The sequence below is a fragment of the Sander lucioperca genome, chromosome 7, assembly GCF_008315115.2.
Source record: "Sander lucioperca isolate FBNREF2018 chromosome 7, SLUC_FBN_1.2, whole genome shotgun sequence".
Classification (NCBI taxonomy): domain Eukaryota; kingdom Metazoa; phylum Chordata; class Actinopteri; order Perciformes; family Percidae; genus Sander; species Sander lucioperca.
Window position 1 is genome coordinate 10,309,783 of NC_050179.1, and position 26,734 is coordinate 10,336,516.

The following is a 26,734-nucleotide window of genomic DNA, read 5'->3' on the forward strand; positions in this document are numbered from 1 at the left end:
GCTATGTGAGTCACATCCTCTACTCTGGTTTAACTGAGACCTTTCTGTCTGATCCTTAATGCTTTTCTTATTTTCATCCTCATCCCTGGTTCTTCAATCATTTCCCAGAATCCTCATTTTCTAGCTCACCCACCTGTCTTGTGTCATTGGCACAGGGACGATCAGATTAAAGGTTTTGGCATGTGGCAAAGACGCAGACACACTTGTAATGAAAATGATCCACATAAAATGTACTTTGCATCTCCTTGAAATTCCATTTGGCTGCCTAATAATAATATTATTAAATCAGCTTGTCTTTTCATTTGCTTTCAAAGTTATACTTGCACATTCAATATTCCGGTCTGCCTGTATTTGTGTGGTTGACTGTGTTCACTTTTACAAAGATATATTCTCTCGAGGGATGGGTAGAATTGTTTAATTTAATTGAAATGATCCAAATATGACAGAAGGTTTTCATCATGAGGACAGAAGAAAATTTGATTTGACATTTTATTAGGTTGAGGCAGTGAGTCCAGTGTTTGATGTTGGGTTCCTGTCACCAGGAGGACAGATAAGGGGATTCTGCACATACCTGTTGGCCCTGCTGCAAGTGTATAAATGGCAACCTCGACCCTTGTAGCCAAACACACACACACACACACACACACACACACACACACACACACACGTTGGCTCTCAAGATGAGTCACAGTCAGCATAGTGGTGAGATACTATGAGCGTGATTAGTTTTCTAAACCTGAAGTGAATCCTTTTTGCACAGATTGAATAGTTTTAACATTCTCGATGGATGCAGCACTCATGGTGAGTTCCTGTTTTTCCCCTTCTTAATTTAACAGAATAAAGTAGTACATTTCTTGAGATATTTAGTGAGATGTGTTCTGGTTTCAGGTGTCCGTCTCTCTGCTTGGACTGGCTCTTGTCCTGCTCTCCTTCCCTGAGCATGCTTCACTGAACAAAGTATTTGACAACACCTCAGGTAGGATTTCTGGTCCATTTTTACGGATAAGACCAGATACCTGGGAGCTTTTCTAACTGTGTCTGTGTTTTTCCTGTGCGGTAATGTCAGGAACTGTTTATCCAGGATCTGTATTTGTGAAGGAGGCTCTTCAGAGGGCGATTGAGCTAACTGATGCTGCTTACGCCCGCACAAGTGAAAGGTAAAATTGACTGGGTCACTGTGGAAATATTTTAGACCCACTGCAAAGCATAAACCATAATTTTACATCTATTAGGCATTGTGTTGGCACTAAAAACAAAGCTATTGATGTTTCCAGGGTTAAGAAGTCTCAGTCTGAAGGCGCTCTGAGACCCAGTGACCTCCTGGCTCAGTTTAAACAGACTGAAGCCAGAACCAGGACTCAGATCCAGGCTGCCGAACTGTTGGACAACACAGTGGAGCTGATCAGAGAGATGGTCTACACTAATACTATGGTTCAGCCTGACCCTCAGGGTATCAAACAGCAACATAACACAACACAACACAGATGTGTCTGCACCTGTATGTCTACGAGTACTACATCTTGTACTTGTCTAACATGCCAGGCTCTCCTTACATGGGCTTTTAGTAGGTTCCAGGCTACAGTTGAACACTGTTGTTTTTTTAACTGTCCCCTAATGTATCCTCATATACATCATATGACAAAAAGCTGTTAACGTTTTTGCTGGTCTAACCTCAAGACAAAGACGGATCCTATGTTTAACAGTGTATTGTGTTTACTGTATGTTCCCAAAGAGCTGCTGAATGAAGGAGACATGAAGAATCTGCTGCAGGTTACTGGCTGCTCCGCTGAGCTGCAGAGACCCAGCTGTGACACTGACTGTCTGTCTGAGCGCTACAGATCCATCACAGGAGAGTGCAACAACAGGTTAGTGCTTACACAAAAGCACTAAAGCACGCCTCTTGGAGGGTCGTCCAGGAAGGTAAAACTCAAATTACATGCAATTTAGAATGGATTTTGTGTTTTGTTTTTGTTTTTTATAACTGTGTCGTGTGTTCTTGTCCTGTTTAGACAGAATCCCAGATGGGGGGCTGCAAACATCCCATATTCCCGCTGGCTGCCTGCAGAGTACGAGGATGTGTGGGGGATGCCCAGAGGCTGGGACCCAGAGCACACCTACCATAACGCCACTCTGCCTCCAGTAAGAGTTTTGCAGCAGCACTCAGTCATCCTCTGTCCTGTCAGCTGCTGACTTTGTGTGTTGTCCAGGTGCGGCTGGTGTCCCAGGAAGTGCTGTTCACTCACAATGACAACATCTCTCTGGACTCCACTCTGTCCCACCTGCTAGTGGAGTGGGGTCAGTGGATAGACCACGACGTGGTACTGACGCCTCAGAGCCCCAGTACAGCCGCCTTCAAGACAGGAGCTGACTGCACACGCACCTGCAGCCGGGACACGCCCTGCTTCCCCATACAGGTGCACTTTACTATCAGCTGCTTCTCAGTGTACCTGTTTTTTGGCTTGATGATCACGCATGTTTCATTTTGTAAGATAAGATATAACTTTTATTCATCTTCAGATAAATGTTTGTGCCTAAGATGCTCGATATACATACTAAAATAAATATTTTAATTGTTTGAATATTCTATATATGCATACAGTACATAGTATAAATACAAGGTACATACACTAAAAGAAATGAAAATATATTATTAATTAATTTAATTTAATTTAATTACAAGCAATGAATAATGTATACAACAAGGTATCTATGTTACAATATTACTATGAAAAAAATATATTTTTCTGGTTGAAACAAGTTTGTTTTCCCCTCATCGTTGACTATAAATATAAATAAAACCTCTCTCCCCAGATTCCTCTGTCAGATCCTCGCAATGGCTTCCAGAGTTGTATGCCTTTCTTCCGCTCTGCTCCCAGCTGTGTTACTGGAGTCCGGTCTCATCGCCAGCGAGAGCAGCTCAACGCCATCACCTCCTTTGTAGATGCCAGTATGGTTTACGGCAGCTCCACCAGTCTGGCCTCGGATCTGAGAAACCGCTCCTCTCCCCTGGGCTCAATGGCCCTGAACTCCCAGCACTCAGACCAGCAGCTGGCCTACATGCCATTCCTGCCACGCCTGCAGGCTCACCTGGACCCCTGTGGCCCCCGAAACGCCACCACCCTAGGGGCATTAAAAAGATCCAGGCGCCAGGAGAACACCACATCCTGCTTTCAAGCTGGTGAGTGAGTAAATCTAATGAGTTTTCTGCTCTCTGTAGGCTTGGAGCTGTTGTTTATGATTTATGTTTCACAGGTGATTCAAGAGCTAATGAGCATCTGGGAATGATCGCGCTGCACACGCTCTTTCTGAGAGAGCATAACCGGCTGGTCAAAGAGCTGCACCTGCTCAACCCTCACTGGAGTCCTGACACACTTTATCAGGAGGCACGCAAGATCATGGGAGCCATTCATCAGGTATCTCTAGTTGCTTCCAGCCATTCACCTCCTGAGCATTCCAAGCACTCTGACCTGCTTCCTTTATCTTTCCAGATCCTAACATGGGAGCACTACCTGCCGCGGGTCCTTGGTGAGAGTGCCATGTCTCGTCTGATGCCTCCCTACGAGGGTTATGATCCCGAGGTGGATCCCAGCATCGCGAACGTCTTTGCAGCTGCCGCATTTCGATTTGCCCACGTCACCGTGCGGCCAGTGGTGACCAGGCTAGGGCCAGGATACACCACCAACTCCCAGCATCCTCCGCTGCCTCTGCATCATTCACTGTTTGCTTCTTGGAGGGTCGTGCAGGAAGGTAAAACTTTGATGCTGTCATAAGTTCAACTCAAATTACATGCCGTTTACTAACCTTATCGGTTTCTATCTATCTGTCTTTTTTCTCCTGGTGTGCCAGGTGGTATAGACCCTGTGCTGCGCGGTCTGTTGCTGTCTCCGGCCAAGCTGCAGACTCCAGGTCAGATGATGGTGGAGGAGCTGACAGAGAGGCTGTTTCAGGCACAAGGAGGGATGCCTCTGGACCTCGGGGCCCTTAACCTCCAGAGGGGCCGGGATCATGGCCTGCCTGGTACCAGCTATCTTACTTCTGGCGCAGTACAGTGTTAATGTATTACTTTATACTGAAATTCTCCCGCTGACTGTAAACAAGATTTGTTTTAACAGACCAATGTATCATCTACCTGTGTGTTTACTTTAAAGTACTGTTGTTGTTACCGTCTGTTTAAACTTGAAAAGTGAGAGAAAAGAGTTAAGTACACTCAAAATGTCAGTATGCATACTAAATAATGCTTGATTTCAGAGTGTGCTTTTGATGCAATGTCCCACCATGCAATGCACACAGGAAATGGAGGAGTTTCTCACAGCTGCAAAACATTTAAAATAAGGTGGGGAAGGTGCGAGAGCAACAGAAAAATGTAGGAAAACAAAAAGAACGCCTTTAATCTTGAAAAAAATTTTTTTACTTCCTCTTGGAAAGTTTTTACATTTTCTGTTTGTACTAAACAGTACAGAAAGATGATTTTTTTTTTGTGTGTGTGTGTGTGTGTGTCCTAACCAATCAAAATCCAAAACAGTACACTTTGACACCACACAAATGCAGCTGTCGTTCCTGGTGTTAGTTACATCTGTGGTTTTGAATGTCTGCTGTGAAAAAAGTGTGTTGATTAATGAACCAGTTCCAGATGTAGGAATGTGTTGTAGGTGTTTGAATAAACTGTTGGCAGTGGAGTCAACAGTAAACGAGAACATTCTTTGAATATATGGTATTTGCTGAAGTAGAATTTCTCATCTTTTAATCACTGAAGTGTATTAATTTATTCTGGTGTTTAGTAGAGGTGGTCTTTGTTTCAGGTAATTGAAACCCTGTATTAAATGCTCTCCCCTCACTTCCTGTCCCATCTCCCTCCTTCAGGATACGGCTCATGGAGGAAGTCCTGCAGCCTCTCTGTTCCCAACACTACCTCAGAACTGGCCGAAATTCTGAGTAACTTCACTTTGGCTCACAAATTCCAGCTCCTGTATGGGACGCCACACAACATCGACGTGTGGGTGGGGGCCATCTCTGAGCCCGCTCTGCCCGGAGGTCGAGTCGGACCACTGCTGTCCTGCCTGCTGGCAAAACAGTTCAGAGCGCTGAGAGACGGGGACAGGTGAAACTAAATCCTCTGGTGTAACATTATCACCATTACAATGCAAGAAGAGGAATCTAAATCTTTTGTCTCCCGAGGTTCTGGTGGGAGCGGGAAGGAGTGTTCACCAGCACCCAGAGGAGACACCTCCACAGAGTCTCGCTCTCCCGCATCATTTGTGACAACAGCCGCATCACTCGCGTCCCTGCTGACCCGTTCTCACGCACCGAGAGGCCAGAGGACATGCTGGCCTGTTCACACCCGCTCATCTCCCACCTCGACCTCAGCCCATGGAAAGAACCAGACACAGGTGAAGAAGTGGAAAAGAAAACAGAGTGATATCAGATTTGTCTTGTTGTGTTTTCACATGGACCTGCCTACCCTCTCATCCAGATCCCAGCTGTGGTCCAATACCAAGGATTCAATACGGTTACTCCCTTCTCTGTGACTCTGTGATTCTGTACCAGTGTCACTCAGGCTTCAAGCTGCTGGGATCTTTATCTGTCAGCTGTGATCCAAACAGCCAGCAGTGGAGCCCCACACCTCCAACATGTCAAGGTATGAAGCCTAAACTAGGGCCTGGTGACATGGCTGGAACAGATATCAATATATTTCTAAAGACCAGTGCATCACAATGTGGCTTATGTGGTCAAAGTCACATTTAACAAAATCTCAGATTCAGATGTGAATCATAACTCTTTAGTTAATTCTAGATCTTGTAAACCGTAATCAGCAAAACAACCTCCTAACAAGTCCGTTTATTAGCTGTTCTGGAGCGATGATATCAGTGTTATTGACTGTTGCAGATATTAATGAATGTGAAGAACAAACTTCTCTCTGCCCACAAAACCTGGAGTGTCTCAACATACTAGGTTCATTTACTTGCTCAGGTTGGTTCAGATCATTTTATAATGCATGCTGCCACTTATTTCAAGCACATTTTCTGCCTATTTGAAATTTGGTGCCAAATGCTTTTATTGTGAAGCACTTTGTAACTTTTCTTTTGAAAAGTAGATGAATCTTTCATTCCTTACATTGCTGAGACATTTAAACATGCACAAGATAAAAGCATCTTCTATTTCCCATCCTAAATGTTTCTTCACGTTTGTGTGCACTAATCCAGAAACCTCCTCGCTGTCTGTGGTGTCTGTCGTCACTGCAGTGATGGTAGTGATCGGTGGTGTGGCCGCGCTGCTGATGATCATGTTCTGTTATCGAAGGTAAGTCACTGACGATACAAATCGGTTTTATGGTCCAGGTTTAGCTATTTTATACAAATACTACAGAACTGCCTCCAAATTCTGTAGTAATATTAAAAACACTCAACAATTACTAAATCCCTGTGCGAAACAAGTATTCAGATCCTTAAGTAAAAGTACTAATACCACACTTTTACTATTACCGGTATATCTGATGTTTCTGGATCAATATTACTGCTGCATTAAGGTGTATGTTGTATTTTACTATGGTAGATGTTTATGGTTGCGCTAATTTTAACTACTTTATATTATGTTGGGTAGTTTAATCTACGGCAATGCATCATATTCTATAGGATTATCATGTTTGTAGTTTCGCTGTCCTGTGAGAACCCCGCATCTCCAAAAATTGATCCATGAGGGTTTTTAATTAGTTCTATTTAAAAGAAATAGGATAATCTTTTCAAATTCAAAATCACCAAACTTGGAGATACATGGTTTTCAGTGGACAGGAAGGGTATATAAAAATGGTAATCTGAAAAGAAACAAGTAACACAAATTGAAAGACAGATGTAGTGGAGTAAAAAGCACAATACTTGCCTCTGAGATGTAGTGGAGTACAAGTTTAAAGTTGCATAAAATGGACATACTCAACTAAAGTACAAGTACTTTGAATTTCTTAAGTACAGTACTTACTAAGACTAAATGTACTTAGTCAACATTCTACCACTGCTAAATCCATACATATACAAGTGAAATAAATGTTATTTTAATTCATAATTAAACATAACAGTAGTTTTAAAGTGAAATATAAATAACTAAATGTCTCTTTTGCAGATATTTTCCCAAGAAAGAAGAGTTAGTCAACGCTGGATGTTGCCAGGGGAAAAGTTAAAAAGAATTTGGTCAAATTTTGTTCTAATGTTCCTCTACAGAATGTTAAATGAAAAATATCTAACGGTCTTAATTATTTTAAGTTGCAAATATATTGATGTGTGGACTTTCTGTCTATAGTAGTAGAATATTTTGTCTTGTTAATTAATAATAGCCATATAGCACAAAAGCTGGACAAACGTTTTACATTAATAAGTATCCCTGTTGTTGACCATTAAACATGACATGACCTGCTCACATGATCACGTTTTTCCTCTGACTACACATTATGTGACTGACCAGTCCGACGGTGCTCATTCAATACCTACAACTCAAACTATTGATTAAGGTGTGGCCGGGTTAGCTCAGTTGGTAGAGCAGGCGCACATATATAGAGGTTTACTCCTCGACGCAGCAGCCGCGGGTTCGACTCCGGCCTGCGGCTCTTTGCTGCATGTCATTCCCCCTCTCTCTCCCCTTTCATGTCTTCATCTGTCCTGTGGAAATAAAGGCCTAAAATGCCCAAAAAAAATAATAATAATAAAACTACTGATTAAGGTTGTGATCTGTATGATGAGACCATGAAAACAGAATAACAAGCTTACAAAAGTCCTTTCAATCCGGAAACTAAATCTAATATATAGATATAAAAACATATTTTCATACCATAAAGCCCCTCTGAGCTGGATATAGTCTCAGTATCCGTGTGCCCGATTCCTGCTTACAAACCTGTTAGGTAACTGCGTGTTTCATAGCGTTTTGTATCGGAGTGACCGATCCTGGCCACGACCTTAATCTAAAGCCAAATGAAATCAGTGTTGTGCCCTAAGAGAAATAGGTCTCTGTGTCATCTGGTTGGACTGTGTTATAATTAATTACAGTGATGAGTCATCGTTCCCAATCTCAAACTTCAAAGAGCCAACATCTAAGTCAAACCAGCTGATTCATTTATCTGCTATCAGATTTTGTTCAAACGACCTATAAATTAAACACAGTACAAAGGTGATGTAGTGAGGCTACAATGCCTCGTCTTTAATGGAGTGTTTTAATGATCAGTACACTGAGGTTAGGTAACCTCAAAGCCCTAAAGAAGGATAAGAAGCAGTTATTGCACTTTCAGACAATATTCTTAATTTTTGCCTTCAACAGACAGTTTTCTGTAAAACGTGGCTATATAATAAATCAATACTCCGAAGTACAACCAATATACATTGTATAATATGGCTATACTGCATTCATGGAAAGTCATTTATGGCTTTTACTGTATGTGCACACTCTTCATTGCAGACGTGCGAAACTATAGTTACAGTGCATATTGCAATCACTTGTATTAAAGCTTGTTCATTTTCTGACTATATTGTAAAACTGTCACTATTTTGAGCTTGGAGGTGTCATAACAATATTTCTGATTACAAAGTACAGGTCAGGCTGACATGAAGCTGTTTCGTGTGTGTTTATACAAGGCATCTAGGTAGTGCATCAACAAAATTAAGGCCATGCTGAGACAAAAGTCTGTGGTGTTTGAGCCGATAACAGAGTAACTAAGAGATGCTAGTGAGCATTATATTTATGTAAGAACAAATAAAACAACCCGAATAATTGTTCTGTGGTAACCACATGGATACTGTCAATCTCACAGAACTATTACATTACATAGTTAAATAAGAATGTAATACTTGAGGTAAGAGACCAACTAAACTCTCTACACTACTTTTATGCGTTGTGCTCATCTTTTCAACAGACTATCACCTTGAACAAAATACATAGTCTATTTGTATTAACATGAGAAGTTGTGTGTACTCCACCGGGGAGGTTCAGAACACAAACAATTCTCCTCACCTGGGAGAGAATAACTGGAGGCCTGCAGTAAAACAGAAAATATATTTAACATATCTGGGAATAACAATATCTTTAAAATCATGTTATTTTCACTTCTTTCTAGCTGTGCTGGTTCAACTCTGACTTATTGCATAAAAGTGACACACAAACATTTTCTGCTTCCCTTGTCGATCGACCTCTGCTGCAGCGCTAATGCTGTACAACCCCTGCTACAAAAACTGATCCAAAACCTGTTTGTTACCACAGTTTAACCCTGACCTTGAATAATCTACATCATGCCGTCCTGTTGGGTGTTGCAGTGGACTGTCAGGTCTTCTAGCCCTGGTCAGTGAGGTAGAAACCTAACTTGGCCACAGTCATCTCTCTGCGGAGACGCATCACCTCCCAGAACATCTGCTCCGCTGGACACACACACACACACACACACACACACACACACACAAAAGATACATGTCAGCTGTCTGAATAAAACCCTTGTAGGGAAAGCAAGAAGCAAAAGTGGAAAACGACTTATACTAAGAAAACTATATAATATGTTAAATACATGTTAGTGTTAACTTACCATCGTGTCTCACCAGGCCCTGCTGGATGTAGCGGATATAAGTAAAAAAATTGCAAACTGCCGTGATCTAGAAAGGTGAAATAAGGACGAGGTCACATGAAGCAACTTAACGGCAGTGTGTCTAATGAAGGTCAAAGAGATTAAGTGATAGTTACCCGTGTTCGGCTGGAAGGAGAGATGTAATAGTAGCTCCCCTTGTCGCCAAGTTTAATGCGATGCTGGCAGAGGCGCGAAATGCCGCTTAATGCACATTTTCTACAAACAGATCAGCTGTCAGACAATTACAGCTACAAGACGATACACATGAGTTACATTCCATCAGGTATTATTAACAAAGAAACTTGGGTAACTTTGAATTAAGACTAAATAAGTGAAATCATACATTTTAGTAGAGAAACAGCAACAACAACAAATAGTAGTGCACAATCAAAGAAAGTTAGTCACTTCATTTCACGCTACAGTACTTTGTGTTAGTGAAAAGCTGAAGAAGTGATTGTTCCTGAGAGGACTTACGTCTCTATTGCTGCCCTAAAGCCACTGGAAAAAAAGATTTTTATTTTTTATTTTTTTAAATCAGACAGAGATTAGAAATGTGCCCGTTGATTAAACCCCTCTCAGATACGTACTATGACTACTATCAGGGGAGAATACAAAACCAAAGAGTGGATTTTCAGTGTTGGCTTAGCCATTGTTTAGCAGTGAATGGTGAAAGAGAGGACAGGATGATAGATGATATGTAGACGTGATAACTCACTTTGGGCCGCCACACTCAATAGCTGAGGCTTTAACCATCGGTAACGCTGACATGGCAACAGGCTCGATAGTCAAAGAATTGTTTTCCACTGCACTCTGCACCAGCTGCGACAGCTGTGAAGAACAGTCATCAATTATGTTAACATAACCTTAACCACTGTAATACAACAAATGCAGTGGTGTTGTGTTTATGTGAAGAAACAGTGAGATTCTGACCTCAGATCTTGTGAAGGAGAGGCAGGGTCCGATGTCTTCTCTGTAGATGCGACTCAAGAAGGCAGAGGAGTGCTCGACACTTGGATTCTCCTTCCACATCAAAAACTCTGCATACAGAACGGAGTCCATCTGCAAAAAGAAAACAATTCATCACTCACTTATTAAACTGCCTGTCTGATGAGTCGACTAACAGTCCCTACCCCCCACCCTACATAACCCGGTTAAATTACAGATGCTTGCAACCGACGAGATAAAATCACATTTTCAAAATAGAGACAGGCAAACTGGCTAACTTATCCAATAGTGCAAAATACTTTAAAGATACTCTAAAGGTAAAGATGTGCTTTGCTTTTCAGCTTAAGAACGATGGATTTTTACTACCTTTAACAGCTGAAAAGTTTTGTAACAAGAGAGCAAGACCTCCCAGCAACTTTAACAAATTAAAACATTGGTATTGATCAATACACCTATAAACATTAGCTGACAAAATGTTAGTTATTTAGAAACTTTATTGTCCAAAATGTATCTGGCTTCACCACCCAACGCATACATTAAAACAAAAACAACACAATTTAGGAAAGACAGAGAACACGACTTTAAAAGACATAAGTGCAAGAACAAGAGTCTAAAGACATGCTATCAGCTCTGTGAGGCTGTACAGAGAGAAAGTAAGTAAGGAGGCTATGCATTCACTTTTCAAGGGATGCACCGATCCGACTTTTTCAGTCCCGATACCAACGCCAGGGCTTTGTGTATCTGTCGATACCCGATACCGATCCGATACCGTTGTTGAATTAATAATACACTGTATACCTTCCACCTTATACCTTCCTTCCACCATGTGGAAGAGACTAAAGGCACCAGACTTTCCTAACTAAACATTACTTTCCTAACTAAGACAAAATAACATAGATGTAATGTATTGAATTCTTATTTTTTTGTACACTCAACTCTTCCAGCATGCGACACACGTGCGACAGAGGGAAAAAAAACTAACAAAACTGGATCGGCCCGTGGATCTGTTAATTTTTCTGATCCCCAATCCAGCTATTTTGTCAATATCGGGACCGATATCCGATCTTAATATTGGATCGGTACACCCCTACACCTCCCTGAATCTTCTAAGTGAAGCTTCTGTCCCTGCTGCAAACTTTCAGCTGCACAACCAGCATATTTTCACAGTTGTGGAGTACCAACTCTTTCCAAACCAGTGAGAAGCCATAAACATTGTTGAGTTTCACATTGTTGTGTCAACCATAGATGGGTTTCACTAAAAAGTTCAAGCATTAACATCCAGTCTTAACTAGAGAGCTGTGCTTTTTTTTTTAAATGCTATAAACTATCAGGTCCATGTCTGTCTCACAGCCACTTTGAAAACTGAAGCAACACATTTAGTTTATGTCGCTCTGGACAACTAGAGACTAATGCTCTCAGACTAATAATACTTTTTCAAGAGATACAGTGTATCATTGTCACTTTGTACTGAGGAGGAAGGAATAACATGCTCATTTTCCCATAAACGCATAAAAACAGTTGCCGAAAACAGTCCGCCAGCAACTAAATGCAGTTACCTGTCTGCTGTCAGTGCCCAGCTCCTCCCCCTGCTCCTGCCAGCAACGGTCAAAGGTCACACTGACAGACTGGCCGGGAACCAGGCAGAGTATCAGAGAGAGGAGAGCAGGAACAGCAGGCTGAGAGAGGAAGAAACACCAGAGACAGAGAGGAAGAACGAGTCAGGGAAAGGTTAGTACTGAGAGAAAAGAAAAAGCAGAGAACTACAAGTGACTGGAAGCAGGAATGAGGGGTAGAAACAGAGGAATGCATAGAGGAGCAGAGAGGCAAATGTACAAACTTCATTCAGGTTACCTCTCGGTCCTCTTTGGCCGCAGGCTGAATGGAAACTGAAGAGGGTTCTGGTTTTCCAGGCGAGGGTGGAAAGCCACCACTTGCGCTCTTGTTGCGGACATGACCGCCAACGTGTTTGTACGCTCCCCTGGTTCCTGACGGCTGCAGCTGTGGATGCAGCTGGCGGTTTGGTGAAGATGGTGTTGATGTCAACACCAGAGTCTTGAGCGCCGTCACCTCTGCTTGCAGAACATCAATCTATGAGCCAGACAGAAAAAATACAGAAGAAGAAAAATATAGTGACGAAAGTCGGATGATGGGAGGAAAATCAATAATAATAGCAACAGCCAAGTTTTAAGACAAATCAGTTCAATTCAATAATAGTTCAGCTGCTTTGAAGGAATTAATGGGACAAGGGCTCATGAAAATCACTCAGCTCATAAATCATCATCTTAAGTTGATGAACTGCAGTACAGAAACAGAGAATCAATATCACACACCTTTCCCTGGGCCTCCTTCAGTTGTTTCTCCGCGGCTGCTTGTTTGACGTTAGCTTCATGCACCATCTTGTGAGCTTCCTGTTGTGATGAAGATTGAAACATTAACACAAGGTCTGTTGTCCATCTATACCAGGGGTTCTCTAATTTAGGGAGCCAGCAAGAAAAGTGCACACATAAAACAAAATGTCCTTTCCATTTCAGTTCCACATTAAAGTGCCCATATTATGAAAAAATCACTTTTTCTGGGATTTGGGGTGTTCTTTTGTGTCTCTGGTGCTTCCACACACATACAAACTTTGAAAAAAATCCATCCATGCTGTTTAGAGTGAGATACAGTTTCTGAATGTGTCCTGCCTTCAGTCTCTGGGTGAGCTGTTCAAAATCGGCACGGCTTGTGACATCACAAGCCGAAACGAGCAGGCTAACCGCAACCATTAGCTCGTAGCGTTAGCATGCTAACGCTAATGCTAACGCTAATGCTAACGCTAGCATGCTAACGCTAGCATGCTACCTCGTTCTCAATAGCAAAGCACTGCTACAACACACACAAGTTCACCATAATCTACAAAAGAACTACTTCCATGTGCGCCCTCATTTAGAAGTCTCCCAGCTAATCCTGCCTTGTAACTGACCGAAGTTGTAGAAACAGCCTTTCTTTTACTGTCTATGGAGCTAGCTAGCTGACGTGACCTACATCTGAGCTACTGCACATGTGCGAGTGCAATCAAAGATAGTACAGAAGAAGAAGAAAAGAGGTCTCACTCTGTAGCTAAAACAGAGACCAGCTGAAAAGAGGATCTGCAGCAGTGAGAGAGAGCACTGCAGTACAACAAAAATATGGTGTTTTTTGAAAATTAAACCATGTAAACCTATTCTGGTACAACCTTAAAATACAATATGAACCTGAAAATGAGCATAATATGGCTGCTTTAAACTGCCGAGTTGTCCACCGAAATCGCTAACATTAGCATTAATGACAGAACGTAACTACTGCGATACTCGCGAGATGCCACTAGTTGCCATGCAACCAGTAGCTTTCTACAAGTTGTTATTCCTAACCTGGCAGACGCTTGTACTATACTATGACTTTTTCATCACATTTTTATGGCATTTTTCATGACATACTATATTGTGACTTTTTTGTGACATACTATACTGTGAAAAAAGGAAGTTTGAAATCTCTGATCAGAAGACAAAAGATAATGGTTGATAATTCACTAATGGCGAATGGTTATCTGTTTAAAAGGTTATCTGTTAGAAAGTTAAAGCAGTAATAAGTGTTTTTTGGACACTTGGGGCAGCAAAACAAGCTGAAAACACAACATCAACAATATCACAACAACAACGACACAGTACAAGCTTTTGTTTACTTTAAATTCATGTACATCTGAGTACATGTAGGTAAAAGTGTGTTTGTTGTATGTAAATGTCTGTGTACATATCTTGTATTTTATAATAATTGTATTTTTGTAATGTGCAAACCAAATAAATAAAACAAACATTCAGTGGTTACAGCTTCTCGCAGGTGAGGATTTGGTGCTTTTCTCAATTTTATATCATTGTAAATTGAGTATATCTGGGTTTTAGACAATCAGACAAAACTAGACACCTGGAAAATCATGATGAACGTGGCCGGGTTGGTTCAGTGGGTAGAGCAGGCGCACATATACTGAGAGTTTTATGCCTCGATGCAGAGGTCCAGGGTTCGAAACCAACCTGTGACGATTTCCTGCATGTCTTCCCCCTCTCTCTCCCCTTTCTCACCTAGCTGTCCTGTCAAAAATGGCGGAAAAGCCCAAAAAATAATCTTAAAATTAAAAAAAAAAAAAAAAAAGTCATGATGAACATATTTTATAGACTGATTAACCCTTGTGTTGACCTCGGGTCACATTGACCCGTTTAAAATTTTTGTTTTATATCAGAAAATAGGGGATGTAGAAATAAGCGCTGAAAATGTGTAGAAATATTTAAAAACTTAAAACGTTGAAAAAAGCAAAAACAAACTGTGAAAAAAAGGCGTCAAAAATGTCAGAAAAAAAGGGTTTTTTCAAGGTTGAAGGGAAGACAACACAAAGGTTAATTAATAATTAAAATGATGGTTGCAGCTCTGGGGCCAGAAAACCAAAACAATGACAAGAGGCTAGAACTCTCTGTAGAGGGGGGGAGGGGAGCTGACGAGTCTGGTGATGATTCTCTGTGGGTTTCCCACTACAAGCGATCCCTTTCACATTACACACAGTCATCTGACCTGATTTGAGCCATTGACTATATCATAAAATTTATATTATGTTACATATGTATAATATGTGCATTTAAACTATTCCAGCTGAGGGTTTTCTAGTGAACCCTCATCTCAAAATATGTTGTTTCCCTACAGTGAAAAAGTTGAAATATTAGTGTTAAACTTGCAGTAAATGTTTTCACTGCAATGCAAATTGTGAATATGAAGACTCATGAGGCATCACAGCATCATGTCCCTTCCCTCATTATCAGGGTTTAAGTGTCAAATTCCCTGTGCAGTCAGCAGAGAGCAATGATTACTGCTTACCTCAAACAGACTGGCAGTTAGCTCCTCCAGCTCCTGCTCCAGCTGATTCCTGACCTGCGACAGGCGCTCACACTCCTTGTCCTTTAGTTTCAGTTCCTGAGATAGATAGAAAAGGTCACAACCAAATTTAACGAGGAAGGACATTTGCATTGTCAGCTTTTTTTTCAGGTTACACAATGCTTTGTGTCTGTACGCGTTAGCATAAAGTAGGTTACAACACCCTCTTTGCAGCGTCCAGCTGTTCCCTGAGGATCTCCGAACCCTTTTCTCGGATTTCTTTTTCTTTGATCTCCAGCGAGGAGCTACGATGCCGAGAGAGGTCGCCATGGTCCCTGCCTGAGGTGGGCCCAGCCTGGCCTCCTCCCTCCACTCTGGACTTTGGCTCTGGATCCAGATCTACTAACCTTCACACAAGCAGACATACAATCAGTATTGTTAGTGAGGGAACATAAAGGTTTTATGTCCACTCCTTAAACTGGGTTGCTATAAATACAGATTAGGATATAGGGTTGATGTAATTATAATGACTGATTACCCCACAATTTGCCTGTCCTGTTTGCTTTGTGTTATATGTCATTGTGTGTATGTTTTAATTGTGGCCACCAAGGGGCTTCAGATGTTTTTTTCATTCACAAATAAATAAATAAACAGAAAGTGACCCTAATGAGGAGCATGAAACCACTACAGTAAATCATCATTTTCATGTAAAAGTGGGTAATATGGGTAAAATAGATATGATCATCATAAAACATCCAATACTAATATACATTCAGTTGTTTATTAGGTACACATGGCTAAAACTAATACATTTTTTAGAGGCTGTAGTTTTGTGTTATACTTTTAAGTGTTTCTGATATTTTGTCAACTCCATTTATAGCCAATGTTTCAACAAAAAACTGATATCTGCAATTAGACAATATTGGCCAATTCATCAGCCCAGATAATATATTGGTCATAAAAGAAGTTTATTGCAGGGATGTTAAGACTGCATTAGTTTTAGTTATCTATACCTACTAAACAACTGCAACTGAGTATCTTATTTACTATTATGTCAAGGATTAGGATGCCAAATACGTTAAATACAGGCTATACCGAACAACAACACTTTATATTTCAATATAAAGTTCATTAAGATGTTCAGTTTTATATCTGACCGCAGAATTGTGTCTGACAACATCAAAATATCTTCTTTCATAGCTCTAATTTTCTCACCGAGTTAAATACCTCTGAGGGACCCCAGACCACAGCTTTACCCTCTGCTGCTGCATTAGCAATCCCAATATTTAAAATGAACATTAACTGCAGTGTCGTTTACCCACAATGTTCATGCTCAAAGCTGCAATAGCTACCCATAAACTATAAACAAGGCTTTTAGCTAGCAAGTTGTTAGCTAACAGTTATAACTTTTAGTCCGGAGAGGTTTCCCCTCAGTATCCGCCCTTACCCTGTCAGTGTCCAGGACAGCAGATATAAACCTCCTACCCTGTCTGTGTATCAGTGCCAGGTGTCAACTTCTCCCCTCCAGTGTCCTTCAGTTGTTGTTGTTGTTAAATTAATAAATACTTTACTGACAGAGCTAACGTTAGCTGGTTTCAGTTAAACTAATCTCAGCCGTTTTAAATCAGCGGAGGAATGCGGACACTGACGTAGACAACCGACAACCGCAGCGGTCTGATAGAAACAACAAAAACGATTTAAAAGTGTAACGCCGACTTTGTTAACACTTTTACAACCATGTTCTTCGATGTTTCTTTTCTTAACCCCGTGTCCTTACTTCCATGCAAGAAAAACGAGTGTCCCAACTCTGTGCTACGTTTGTGACTGTTTCTAACCGGTCACATGACAGCGCCTCCACTCCCCAACGCCCTGACCACAGACAAGCGACAAATCACCGGCCCGGAGCAGCAGAGAGCACCGCAGCACACCGCCACATAATGAGGCCCACATTCAAGATAACATCCAGCATCTGTACAGTAACGCATCATATGGTTAGTTGTTTATCTATAAGTGGATCATGTTTGTGAGGCTCTTACAGTTAGGACTACAACGACAACTTGCGGTTTCAAGGCCAAACATTTTTCAGTAAACTTAAAATTATTTCAAAGTATCATGGCCTGATTCATTGTTCTGCTGGGAGCCCCCAGGGTCATAACGAGGTGCTGGACCCCAATAAAGTTAATATGTAACGTAACATTTTCGCATTAAAAACGAGACCTATATATATATATATATTGTAGAGTTGTGTACTTATATTATCCCAAATGTTTCCAACAATGTTGAAACCCAGAGAAATCTGTAATCTTATTCAAGGTAACGGCTACCGTACATTTGGTCGCCTGTCAATGGCATCATATCCCCATTGCACATGCGTCAGCTGTGTGGTTGTCTGCCAGAAGCTATCATAAATTGATTTTTATCCAGTTTTAAGCCACATTTTTAATTAATAATTTGATTAAACACATGAATTAAGCAGTGTGCAAAATATAGTCTAAGCACAATGCTAAAACATGAAAGGCCGTTTAAAACAGCATTTTACAGAAGGTTTCTCTTCAAGACAGGGAGTGAGTAATAAAGCAGGACCAACCTTCAGGCCCTTATTATTTCAGTTGATAAAAGTTTCAATTGAAGCACAAGCCAAATAACGTAGCCTAAAGCCTAAACTTAGTTTCCAGCTTTGAACGATTGGTAGTCCAGCCTTGCAGAGTATTAGCCATCAAATAAATATATAGTTTGCATTTGTTTTACCCAACTAATTCCATGATAATACATATCAAAGTTACAAAATTGTAGTGCAATTATGCAAAATAATCCAAACTAAATAATGCACTTTGGTTATAGTTAAGTGAATTTAACAAAAATAAATCATAATGTATCTATTTTCCATAAAATAAGTTGTCTTACCACACTAGAGCTAGACTGATAAATCGGTCAATATCATATGTACAGTTTCAGCCTCTATGTTGACCAATAAGTAAAAGGTTCTTTGACTCCGGTCAGGGACTTTTCTTGCATATCGTTCATCTCTTTCTCTTCCCTCATTTCCTGTCAGCTTCCCAATGTACCCTATAATAAAGGCAAGAAATAACATCAAAACATGTCCTGATCTGACCCGGCAGTAGGCCCGCAGACCGAAAACATGTCTCTCGGTCAATGCTGCATGGATGCTCTTCACTACATTTGTCTGATGGCTGTAATGCGGAAAAAGACTTTACATGCAAAACAAGCCTTACATAACATGATGCATTGTTGGAGTTAAACTAGTGACTAAAAATAGACTTGTTTGCTAATTTACATATGTAGTCATTTGCCTTGACCACCTTAATGTGATGGTCACACGCATAAAGAATCCTAAAGGGATGAATATGTATGATGAGTACAAGTTTGGCTTTACATCATGACTAATCGAACCACATGAGAAGATTTTTGTTGTTGGATAATTGTGCAAAATTAGATGATAACTGTCTCTTAGGTGACTGTGGTACCAATATGGTAGAGAGTGAAGCATTTGAATCCTTTATATACAGCCAATGTGGTAACATTTAGGAATACGGTTAGGCTACACTTTGGGAAACACCTTCAAAATGACCTTTTAAACCAGTCATGTTCAGCCAATACAGATCAAACTCATCTCCTTTTGACACTCACCGTCCAACAGCACAGCCCTCCTCCTCAGTTTCCCTGCTGCACTTGTGCACGTGTCTGGCGGCTGGCTGTCCCAGGACATCAGGTGTGCCGAAAAACACAGAGGAGGAATATACTGCTATTCCAGATCTCCCTGCTTTGAGGATTTCATATCCTGGGCTGGCTGTTGTTGAAGACGGTGGAGAAGAGGAAATCTGGACGCTGTGAATTCCCTCAAAAGCATCCATGTCTCTCTTTCAGGAAGTGCAGAGACTCATCAGAAACTACTAGATGTCTCCACTGAAGTTACATTCAGTTTGTTAAATGCTTTTAGTGCCATTTAAATGTAATGATCCTGATGCCTGTGGGTCAAGCACCTACAATGCAGAACACAAAGTTACATACAGCAACTTAAGATCACATGAAAATTAGATAAATTGCACCAAACAAACCTCACAGTCAAAGTCTTTCGGTAACAAGTGGACAAGCCATGACCTCTACAGTGTTTGAATAACTGACACGCTTCTTTCCTCTCCGAATACTGCAGAGCTAGAGGAGCTCAAACTCTTTTATTTGCAGGTTATCATGCTAAAGGAATTTGTTTCTTTGTGTGATTATCTAGTGTAAACACAACTTACTTAAGAAACAGTATCATGCAAGTATCACACACGTGGTGTGTGCAAGAGACTTAATCCAGGATGATTTAAGGTAAAAAGAATACACAGAATACACTTACCAAAGTGTTCAAAGCTTACCCCCAGTTGTTGCCAGAGCACCCGAAATCTGTCAAAACTGCTGAAATTGTGCTTTGATAATCTCAAGATTGAACTCTGTCCGCACTCCACCTCGCTGTTGGTCTCCTGGTTAGACAGGAAGGGTTAATCACTAACACCTTCTGGCCAGTTAAAGTCCAGCTGTACACATTTCTTCCAGCAGAGGGGGGAGAACACACAGTCTCACCTGATCAAGAGTTTTCCATGAGTAAATACTGAATGAGGCTTCAAACAGAAAACAATCAATGTTCCCTCTAGGTATTTAATGAAATCATGAAATGAAAATAACGTGTTTGTGATTCAGTAAGAGGTGGAGAGGAATAACTCATATTTCCAAAATCTGAACACAGCTACTCAGCACTCATGCCTTTAACCAACCTATTTGTGGCAGTGTGGGTGCTCTGCTGTCCTCAGATTTGTTCAGATTAACAGGACCCGGCCTCACAATGCAGCTTTGTTGCTGAAACAGATTAACACATCAAGTGACCGGAGGTGTAGGAGTCCCTTGCTCTCTTTTACTTTCCTGCTTCCCTTTCTCCAACATCATTCCAAGAGACACTGCTGCCACACATCTCGAGCCACAGTGAGTACGATGGCCAGACGTTTTCATTTGTGTGGTGTCAACAACTTCACAGCCTTGTGTTTGAGACCATCACATATTGTATTTGCCTGTTGTAGCCCTGTGAACATCTCTTCAGATGTGGTAGTGTTTTTAAGATCTATAAAATGAGGGAAATATTATTTTTGAATGATTAAGCATTTACAAAATGAAAATAAAACACTTTCAGTTGCTTTTGTAAATCCAAACTTATGCAAGTAGAGAACATATATGAAATAACTGCTAATAGACTGCTGTTTTACTTTATCATTTTAGATCTGTGACCTAATTGGCCTTATGAATCCAGGTTGATCGCTGACGTTGAGCTCAGACGAAACACCACACTGGTTTCCTTCATGTCACGCCACAATCAGCCAGCAAGTTGGCCAGCAAACAGCAGTAGCAGCAGCAATGACAGTAACGTACTCTCGCAGGGTTGCTGATGCAGGTCTCGGGACTTTCTTTCACCTGCTTCTGCGATGGAAGGGCAGCATCTATAAACTGCTCTACAGAGAGCTCATCATCTTCACTCTTCTCTACTACTTCTTCAGTATTGTTTATAGGTACTCTCTGAGAGAAAACACTGTGAACTCCAATAATAATCTTTCATGTCCTCCACTCTGCAGATAGTGTTTCTATAGCCTGACAAATACAGCACTTTTGAGGCCAATACACATATTTTGAGTTAAAAAAAATAATCTGATAACGCTATATCTTCTGATTTTTTTCTTCATTTTACGAATCATTTAAATTTAGTAAATTAAAGAATTGGGCCCAGAATATGTAGGTCTACAAAGAAGGACATTCTCCAGCTGAAACGTGTCAGTGCTCTCTGGTGGACAAACTATTTAACAGAGACTCTGTATCTAAATTATCTCAAACATTTTTTTGCTATTTCTGTATTGCAGTTTTGTGTTACTTATCAGCCAACATATACGCCGATAACGATATATCTTTAATAATGAATATGGGCTGCTATCAGGCCTGGGCCGATTTATTAGCTCCAGTAGAAACATTATTTAACAATATTCATTTGCTCAACAAACGTAGGACATTTTACAGCTGGGCTCTGGGAACCACTGGAGGTCTTTGAGGAGCTTCCAGGGGTTCGATAGTTTAGGGACAGTAAAATTAATTTTCATTTTTGTTACTAGAAATTTTGACAATAAAGCATATAAAAATAACTTTATAGTACAGGTTTAATATACCAATTGCTGTTATCTACACATATGAGGTAAAATTTACTTAAAGTGGACTCCTACTGGACAAACATTCTTAATGGGGGTCAGTACACACTTTATTTAAGGAAAAAGTTTGTAAACACTAGGTTTAAGAAGAAAATTCTTAAGCAGCTTATTTCTGCCACCATGACGAAACAAACATTTGCTCAGTTTCTCATAACAAGTTTTTAATTATCTAATTATTTTATTATTATTATTATTATTATTATTATTAATAATTGTGGATCCTTTTCATGTTCTAACTCTATGGCTTTTCTGGTTATTACAACATACCAACTTATGTTTTAATACTTGTTTTAATGAGACAAGGTATGTTAGCAATACATGTGTCTTGTTCTAGAGACACGTTGATTTAGTGTGATAACAGGAACTTTTTGTGATATAACTAGATGAGTTGCTATTCAAGAAAAGTTTCATGTAAAATGTTACAATAACATAAAAAATATCTTGTTTATAACAGCTTTATAACAAGACACAAGAAATATTTTTGTGTCATGGTTGAAGCAATATGCTACCATATTATCAAAAGTTATGTTAGACCAGAACGTGTCACAGGGCTCACCTGCCTGTGTTATAGTTGTCAATCCATTTCAATTAATTTAATTTGTCACATGAAATAGTACAAGGTACAATTCCAGTGAATGTTATCCCATCAGCTCCTTAAATCAACTCAATATATGTTTTCTTCACCAGGTTTGTGTTAAATGATGACCAGAAAAGGCTGTTTGAGAAGCTGTCAATATACTGTGACCGCTATGCAGAGCTCATCCCCGTGTCGTTTGTGCTGGGTGAGTTGAGGCTGATTGTTTTATTACTTTTAGATTTTAAGGGTAATGGAAACATGGAAACCATCCCAGGAAGTTAGCAACTAATTCTTCACATTTTTCGTCAGGTTTCTATGTCACCTTGGTCGTGTCCCGTTGGTGGGGCCAGTTTGAGAATGTCCCCTGGCCGGACCGCTTGGCAGCATTAGTGGGTGGTCATGTTCGTGGAGCTGACGAGGCCTCCAGGCTGACCCGACGAACTCTGATGCGATACGCCAACCTCTCTGGTGTGCTCATATACCGCTCTGTCAGCACAGCCGTCTACAAGAGGTTTCCCACCATGGAGCATGTGGTGCATGCAGGTACGACGTTGGGATGAAAACACCAAAACTCCCTGTTGTTGGTCCTAGCAGTCTTATCACATGCAGTGAACTCATCCAAATCTGTTGGATCTGTTTGCACTATTTAAAAGTCCTGAAGAAACTGTGTGAAGAGGTCCAGCATGGCACTGGTTTAGACTCTGTTATTTCCATCTGATGTGGATGAACCATTTGCACGTTACATGCTGTACTTGGTGATATTACAGCTGAGAATTAGGGCTGGGTACCGAACTTGGATACTTTTAGGCAACGGCCGAATTACCCCCATAGTATTTGTTAAGTATCAAAGAATGCCTCGCCATTCAATACAAAATTTCAATACCTAAGGAGTAAATCTCATCAGTGTCTGTGAGCCATTAAGCATGCAGCATGCCTGTACCAAGATCTAATAATGCTTGCAATTGGCTGTGTAACGTTAAAAACACTGTTACACACAGAGACGGAGCTCATGTGTGTGTGTTGTTGCATTTTGAGAGGCTTGACTACAGTGCGCATCACAGGAACCAATATTGAAGTCACGATATTGGTATCAATAATGTTTGAATGATACCCAGCCCCAGAGAACTACACACATGGAAACAGGGGCGACCTCAAGCTCGCCAAGTAGAGTGTGCGCCCCATGTAAGCTGAGTCCTTGGCAGCGGCCGTGGGTTTGAATCCGACTCATGGCCCTTTGCTGCATGTCATCCCCTCTCTCTTCCCTTTCCTGTCTTCAAGCTGTCCTGTCATTTCTTCATTTTCATGTTTGTGCCTCTCAGGTTTGATGACGTCAGAAGAGCTGAGGCACCTGGAGGACTTGCGCTCTCCTCATAACAAGTTCTGGGTTCCCTGCATGTGGTTCGTCAGCCTGGCTCTGAGGGCTCGGACTGAGGGTCGCATCAACAACGACGTGGCACTCACAGCCATTCTCACTGTAGGTCTTCATGTGCATATATCTGCAGGCTAAAAGAGCCTGGACATCTTTACGTTGTGGCAATTTTAAGTCTGAAACATTTTCAAAAATTGTTTTTTTTTTTGCCTGTCCTGCTTTTACTTCTCTGTTCAGGAGTTGAATAGTTTACGGGCAAAGTGTATGAAGCTGTATGGTTACGACTGGATCAGCCTGCCTCTTGTCTATACTCAGGTTTTGTTGATATACTTTGCTTTAACTAAAATATAGTAGATGCATGATCGAACAAATAGATTTAATAGTTTTCCTTTAGTGATAAATGTGCAATGATTAGGTGTCAAAAAAGTGATAACAGTGCTAATGACGATGATGCAGAGCTAATATTAAGCTGCTGGTGGGCTATCAAGAATGTGATTTTGTGCATTACAATAATCATCATAATCATGTACCAAAAATGATTAACCTTAGTTTGATCTAAATTAGCACTCTGACCTAGCAATACACGATGAAATCAACAACAAAAACAAGAAGCGATGCTTGACAACAGACTTAGTTGTGAAACACACCTGACTAATTTATTTAATTAGGTGGCAACAGTGGCGGTCTACAGCTTCTTCCTGGCTTGTCTGATTGGTCGTCAGTTCTTGGATCCAGCTCAGGGTTACCCTGGTCACGATCTGGACTTCTACCTGCCTGTTTTCACCCTGCTGCAGTTTTTCTTCTATGTTGGTTGGCTGAAGGTGAAAACAGCAGATTAATTTTATGATCTAGTTACACTCATGCTGCACCGCAAATGTTCCTCATTTGTCCTACTGAGCTGTATTGTGGTCTTTTCTGCTTGTGGTCTCAGGTGGCTGAGCAACTTATTAATCCTTTTGGTGAAGATGATGATGACTTTGAAACCAACTGGCTCGTTGATCGCAATTTACAGGTTTGGATTCAAACTATTTGCCACTTTTTCATCAGCCGCAGACAGAGGCCGTCTTGTTCTACTTGCTGTGGTTTATATTGTTTCCCAGGTGTCCTTGTTGTCTGTGGATGAGATGTACGACAGCCTGCCGCTGGTTGAGAGGGATATGTACTGGAATGAGTCTGAACCTCAGCCTCCCTACACTGCTGCTAGTGCTGAACACCGCAAACCCTCCTTCATGGGATCAGCCCTGGATATCAGGTTCAGTAATGTTTTTATTTTCTGACAGACAATTCAAACACTGAAAAATACTCCCCTAACCAACCACACATTTAATCTAAACTAGTGTTCCAAAGGATGAGATGGAGTTTCAGTCCAATCTGGAGCAAATCAAGGAACATGAGGAAGCCAACTACTCCACCCCGCTGCTCGGAGGGCTGGGTCGTCTCCTCGGTGTCCAGTCCCCTAACTTTCCTCGCTCCTCCCGGGTCTCTCTGCTGCGCCGCCGCCCTGGAGCTCCACAAAGCCGCTTCCCTCTTTACCTGCACCCAGAAGGGCCATTAACTCAGAGTCAAGGCCGCCAGCCTTTGAACCACGAGCGAGATCCAGACTATGCCTTCTCCACCATGCCCTTGTATGAGAGACCGGGTTTCTACAGCTGTCCACAAACACCCATCCACTGTGTGCCCCCTGCGATGCCCCGCCCTCGACCTGCCCGGCGAACTCAGAATGAGTGGGACCGCAGCTGCAGCTCCCTCGCTCCCCCAATAGTGGGCTCACAGCTGCTGCCTCCCGACACCCCTAACCACATCCCCCCACCGCCGTCCTCTGCTTTCCCCTGGCTGAGTGCGGATGGCGAGGTGTCGAGTGCCACTACCTTTTCCTTCCCTGACCCACCACCTGAACTCTGCCCAATATCCAAACTGAGACCTGGACATGGCCTGCTGTCCCGCCGCCCTCCACCTCCCCGTCTTAATCTGGACACCCTCCCCTCAGCTGACAGCCAGCCCGGACCCCTAAGTGCTAGGGTGGTAGGAAGCGGAGGAGAAAGGGTGTTCTCGTTTACTCCTCCCTCTCGCACAGCGTCAGCAAATCCCGGTAATCCCAACAACAGCTCTGGCAGCATTAATGCAACAAGCACCAACAGTGCTGGCACGATGGGAAGTCTCTGCAACGGTACAAGTCACACTAATTTTAGTAACCATGGGAACTTCAGCACCAACATGAGGGCAAGCAACGGGGGCACCAACGGCGGGCTGAGCAACAACATGAACACAGTTTCCACTTCAGCATCATCACAGCAAGAAACCAATCAGCAACACTCACCCAATGATTCAGGAATCTCATTGGCTGAAGGGGACCTGCTAGGTGTTTTGGTAGACGGTGGGGTGAACAAGGCGGTAGGAGGGAGGGAGCAGGACTGAGAAAAGAAGGTGTGACAAGATCACATGTGGCATTCAAAATATTTCACACATACAAGCACTGATCTATGTTACATCTGAATTGCATTTATAATACACTTTATTTATATAGCACAATTCAAGTGCTTACAGTCAGCTGGTACCTTACACACAATTGAGAAGTATTTGTCGCAAACACCGAGTTAATCTGTACTTTCTGTTAAGCTTTTGTAGAACCTATTAACCTACTTGTAATGCAAAAAACACCTTGAGAAAATAACTATCTGAAAAATAAAAAAACACTACTTACTAGTGTTAGTACTTCTGAACCTCAACAAGAAGGCAAAATGAGTATATTCTTCAACTCTTCTTAGCATTGTCTCCATCAGTGTACTCTAATAAATATTAAGAATTATATGTTGTTTCTTTTGTTTTTCAATAAAAAAAACCTTGAAATTATTTACTATTTTATTTTATTATACAAGGAAACTGTCTGTACACATAACTACAAATAATTATAAATCATATTATATAAGGCAACTGCAGAGAGAACCGACCTGTCCCACCCAAAATATAGTTGAGGAAACATTTCATGGATTTCACCTGCTTGTCCAAATCAGTGCGTTCAGATAACATTAATTTAAAGCAACTACACTCAGCTTACACAGTCACTATACAGTATGTAGTTAACCCATAAATATGAGAGATGCAACTCAAATCTGATGCATTTAAAAAGGTAAAATAACAAA

The 26,734-nt window shown here is 41.3% G+C and overlaps 3 protein-coding genes across 7 annotated transcripts; 2 read left to right on the plus strand and 1 right to left on the minus strand.

Annotated features, from left to right (window-relative positions):
• Positions 1–1,044: 1,044 nt before the first annotated feature.
• On the plus strand, positions 1,045–7,494 carry epx (eosinophil peroxidase). Its single transcript, XM_031282967.2, has 15 exons — positions 1,045–1,157; positions 1,275–1,450; positions 1,733–1,865; positions 2,010–2,139; positions 2,208–2,414; positions 2,812–3,178; positions 3,253–3,413; positions 3,489–3,747; positions 3,847–4,017; positions 4,861–5,098; positions 5,176–5,387; positions 5,471–5,635; positions 5,884–5,967; positions 6,201–6,297; positions 7,111–7,494. The coding sequence occupies exons 1-15, from the start codon at positions 1,060–1,062 to the stop codon at positions 7,166–7,168; spliced, it is 2,556 nt and encodes an 851-aa protein (XP_031138827.2). The 5' UTR covers positions 1,045–1,059; the 3' UTR covers positions 7,169–7,494.
• A 655-nt stretch (positions 7,495–8,149) lies between these two features.
• rab3il1 (RAB3A interacting protein (rabin3)-like 1) lies at positions 8,150–19,929 on the minus strand. Of its 5 annotated transcripts, none has more exons than XM_036002815.1 (13): positions 19,767–19,929; positions 19,055–19,407; positions 15,630–15,813; positions 15,410–15,505; positions 12,862–12,939; positions 12,383–12,619; positions 12,088–12,123; positions 10,517–10,645; positions 10,302–10,414; positions 10,061–10,084; positions 9,703–9,802; positions 9,548–9,614; positions 8,150–9,386 (listed from the first exon to the last, which is right to left on the minus strand). In XM_036002815.1, the coding sequence occupies exons 2-13, from the start codon at positions 19,276–19,278 to the stop codon at positions 9,301–9,303; spliced, it is 1,374 nt and encodes a 457-aa protein (XP_035858708.1). In that variant the 5' UTR covers positions 19,279–19,407; positions 19,767–19,929; the 3' UTR covers positions 8,150–9,300. The 5 variants fall into 5 exon arrangements, with proteins under 5 accessions (XP_035858708.1, XP_031138852.1, XP_031138853.1 ...); XM_031282992.2 differs by having other exon boundaries at positions 12,088–12,207; XM_031282993.2 differs by lacking the exon at positions 10,061–10,084 and having other exon boundaries at positions 12,088–12,207.
• Positions 19,930–20,258: 329 nt separating this feature from the next.
• best1 (bestrophin 1) lies at positions 20,259–26,557 on the plus strand. Its single transcript, XM_031282968.2, has 10 exons — positions 20,259–20,420; positions 20,678–20,964; positions 22,336–22,430; positions 22,535–22,768; positions 23,545–23,699; positions 23,832–23,909; positions 24,263–24,415; positions 24,526–24,606; positions 24,695–24,846; positions 24,932–26,557. Exons 2-10 carry the CDS (start codon positions 20,813–20,815, stop codon positions 26,007–26,009), a joined length of 2,178 nt encoding a protein of 725 aa, XP_031138828.1. The 5' UTR covers positions 20,259–20,420; positions 20,678–20,812; the 3' UTR covers positions 26,010–26,557.
• The last annotated feature ends 177 nt before the right edge of the window (positions 26,558–26,734 follow it).